The 4,445-nt window shown below is 33.4% G+C and overlaps 1 protein-coding gene across 1 annotated transcript; it reads left to right on the forward strand.

Moving 5' to 3' along the window:
* The first annotated feature begins 601 nt into the window (after positions 1–601).
* LOC105627298 (mannose-1-phosphate guanyltransferase alpha) lies at positions 602–4,210 on the forward strand. The gene is made up of 5 exons (XM_012208588.1): positions 602–641; positions 1,056–1,632; positions 2,118–2,394; positions 3,147–3,411; positions 3,797–4,210. Exons 1-5 carry the CDS (start codon positions 602–604, stop codon positions 3,895–3,897), a joined length of 1,260 nt encoding a protein of 419 aa, XP_012063978.1. The 3' UTR covers positions 3,898–4,210.
* Positions 4,211–4,445: the final 235 nt, after the last annotated feature.

The raw sequence follows: 4,445 nt of genomic DNA on the forward strand, positions 1-4,445 counted from the left end.
CAATTAAATTTTTGGATGAGAAAAATGAAACGCGAGATAAATGTTTCGGGAATTGGAGCTAACTTCACGGAACGTCTCATCATCACTACGCGAGTCCATTACTGTGTCAGCTGATCGCCATTCGAACAGATTGAAGAAACCGATCGGTTTTGCGACTGAAAGAATTAGGCAGAAAATACAGAGTAAAGAGTGCAAGATTCGAAGCGGCCGCCGGCGCTTTTAACATGGCTTTCAAACATCGCCATTGGATTGTGCTGGGTCTCGAATATCTTGGCAAATTCCCCTCTAGTATGCGGTAGCATCTGCCGATTATTTGCTGTTGACAGCTCGAATTAATTCGGTATGCGAGGAAAGCTGTTTCTTTAAAGTTATTTCTTGGACTCGCTCTATCATTCAAGTCGATTCATCGAAACTTGTTCACTGATATCGTCACCGATGACACGTCCACACGTGTACACAACATGTCTGCACGATGCGATTAGCGTTGGTTCCCCTCACCCTCTCGGAGGACTTAGATGATCGCTGTATCTTGACCCTTCTTGTGAGAATATAGAAATATTTTGGAATTATTCAATCAGAAAGAAATTTGACTTGTGCAATCATGTTGAAGGCTGTTATTTTAATCGGAGGACCTTTAAAGGGTTTGTGTTGGCTTAATTATCACTTATTTATCTAGCAAGAACTGCAGAATTGACGTATCTAATAAATTGACGTATCTTATATATATAATTATGTATTTTTACTACATTTATCTGAAGATCCTGTTGACATCTTGTACATAATTTTGTCATTGCTATTGGATTATGTCACATTCTAATTATTTCATCATTGTCAATATAGAGGCTTTGTGTATAAATTGTACATATATTTATTACATACATTTAGAATTATGTTTTTTATTAAGATTTTAAGGACTATTCTTTTTAGTTGAACTTTTACGTTGAAAAGAAAAAGAGAAAAGAACGATTTAAGAAGTTGAGCTAAAAAATTTATAAATTCTTTATATGCAATATTTTATTTTTGTGCTTTATCCTGTTTCATTTATATCTTTGTAGGAACTAGATTTAGACCTCTATCCTTGGACATCCCAAAACCATTGTTTCCAGTGGCTGGATTACCTATGATACAACATCACATTGAAGCTTGTACCAAAGTGCCCGGTCTCAATGAAGTGCTAATAATCGGGGCGTATTCTAAGAACGATCTAGCTCAGTTTGTACAGGAGATGTCGAGTACTTATGGCATAGTTATTCGGTATTTACAGGAATTCACACCTCTTGGAACAGCAGGTGGCATGTATCACTTTCGCGATCAGATTCGTTCAGGCAGCCCCACATACTTTTTTGTTATGAATGGTGACGTCTGTGCCGACTTCCCTCTGCAAGAGATGGTGGAGTTCCACAACAGTAAACAGGCACTGCTTACAATAATGGCAACTGAAGCAACTCGGCAGCAATCATTAAACTATGGATGCATGGTTTTGGGAAAGGAGGGAGAGGTAGCACATTATGTAGAGAAACCTTCGACATTTGTATCGACTCTTATCAATTGCGGAATATATCTTGCATCTCCAGAAATTTTTCAAACGATGGCGGATGTCTTTCATGCTAATCAACAACAAGATCATTTAATGTAAGTTTCTCGTTTTGAATACAATAATGATAAATTTGATCAATCGCACAATGGATTCTGTACATTAAAAAGATTGCTTTAATAAAGTATTTAAATGCAGAAGCATAATATTTAACTTTGATAATGAAATATTACATCTATGTTCTATAATTCTATAATAACATGACAATATAGTTATTGTATTTAATCGCTTAAAATAACAGCAAAATTGAATGAAACTTTGTTCAATTTTTTGTTTTCAATTTGTTGTCAGCAAACTTGATTTTATAATTTGTTGACATTATTAAATATAATAGAATTTCTATTAAATGTGATGCCTTTTTTCAACAAAATTTGTAGCAAATATTTGACAAACTTGACTGACTGGGTTTATTAATTTCATGTGTAACAGCTTTTAGTATATTGATCTAGTGTAATGCAAATGATCAAATTTGCTATAAGAGAATAGATATCCTTTTTTTTAACATTTTCTTATGGGACTGCAGGCAGTTATGCTGCAATGGTAGAGATCCAGCGCATATTGCATTTGAGCAAGACATACTGACGCGTTTAGCGGGATCTGACCGGTTGTTCGCTCTGCCTGTGTTCAGATGGTGGTCGCAAGTGAAAACTGCGGGTTCTGCGATATACGCCAATCGACATTACTTGGCCCTCTACAAGCAGAAGCAGTCAGATCGCCTTGCTTCTACGAATAAGAATTATTGTCATATTATAGGGGATGTGTACATTCATCCATCGGCTTCTGTACATCCGACTTCTGTGGTACGAGAGATAATTGTTCTGCTATGGTTTGCAATACAGTAAATACTAACAATAAATACTAACAGCAATAACATCAACATTGTAGTTTCACACAATAATGTGCTCTACAATGTGCTCTTTGCTTTCTGTTTTGTACTTCTCCCCTTGTTTTTTCCTTATTTTATCGATTTTTGTATTGCTTGTTGTGTGTTTTATATTTCTTCCAAAATTCGTCAACTTTTATTCTATCTCAGGCGACAAAAAATATATATATATGTAAAAAAGCGAGAGATAAAAAGTGGTAAAAATTAAGAAACAGGAAGCAAAAAGCGGATTATAAATTAGGCTTAATTGTTATATGTTACACACTATTATACATATATTATATAGGGTGAATCATTTTAATCTTAACAGGCAAATATTAACAGGAAAATATGCAATTTCTCAAAAATATTCCAAATAAAAATCATGTGGTATATAAAGAGACAATGGTTCCTTTCTATACCATACAATTTTTATTTAAAATGTTTTTTTGTGCAAAATTGCATATTTTTGAAATTACATATTTACCTGTTAAGATTAAAAATAATCACTACATTTATATATATCACTTACATTTGAATGTGAAAATATAACATTAATATTATATATTATTATTAATATTAATATTAATATTAATATTAATATTATATTACTGTTGGCTGATCTACTGGGAAACTTCTATTGGCTTTCTACTGAGAAACTTATTCTGTTACCATGAAATTTCTTTGCAGCTAGGTCCAAATGTAAGTATAGGACCAAGTACGATGATAGAGCCTGGCGTGAGAATTAGAGAGGCAATCGTATTGGGGAAGGCACACATTCAAGCCCATTCCCTTATTCTACACAGCATCATAGGGACAGGCACCAGCGTAGGCGAATGGTCACGTGTTGAGGGGACTCCGTGCGATCCCAATCCTAATAAGCCATTTGCAAAAATGGAGAATTTACCGCTGTTTAACGTTAATGGCAAACTGAATCCTTCCATCACGATTCTCGGTAAAGAAATAAAATATATCAGAACTGTTTCTATAAAAAAATAATAAGAAAAAAAATATCAAGATAAAAAAAGAATATCAAGAATTAACATGGTAATGTATAGATTATTTTTTAATATATAATATATTTAATTGTTACATTTGTTGTATATATTAAAGATTTACGCACAAATTACTGTGATTCTTAATAGCCCATTATTTTATTTTTTTTATTTTCAAATACTGGAAGTTTTTAAGTTTAGAACAGGACTATTTAATTAAATATATCAACTACAGGTTAATTACGGTCCAAATTAGATATTTGAATAATATTTTCGAAAGTCTTTATTTATGTATTTTGTTTCTACATATAATAAGCGACACATTGCAATTATATCTCATTTCAGGTACCAGGGTGAGCTTGGCTGCAGAAAAAATTCTACTGAACTCGATCGTCCTACCGCATAAGGAACTTACAAGAAACTACAAGAACGAAATTATTCTTTAATTATTTAACGCTGCCGTTACGGAATTAAAACACCGTTGATGATTTATATTTTAATGAAAGAGTCGCACAAATATGAATAACGTTAAGTATATCTATATATACTTTTCAGAAACTTTCTGTCGAATTGTGATCGATTAAAAATCTTTAATAATTTTGTAATATAAGATTAATACAAGATTTTTATATACATTGTATACAAGTATCATGTGGCAACTATAAGCTATGTACATAGGGCCAGTGGCAACGCACAAAAATTTTTACAATATATATAGGCTTGTATATTTCGTCTACACATTAAAAATTATTATTTTCGTAAGTACATGAATAAATCTTTTATCTGTAAATTTTTATTCTTGTTAAAAATTACATATACACGTGCCGCGAGATGCCGTGCGGGATTGAATGCGACGGAACGAAGTCCTCTGAGCCTTGCATCAGCGCTCTTATGGTATCGAGGTGATCGGTACGCGGGAGGAAGAATAACCGGAAAAAAAATCTCTGACGAAGAAGCCGCAGTACAAGCCTAAGGTGAGGCTCGCTCTCGCGTT

The sequence above is a fragment of the Atta cephalotes genome, assembly GCF_000143395.1.
Source record: "Atta cephalotes unplaced genomic scaffold scaffold00001, whole genome shotgun sequence".
Taxonomy (NCBI): Eukaryota; Metazoa; Arthropoda; class Insecta; order Hymenoptera; family Formicidae; genus Atta; species Atta cephalotes.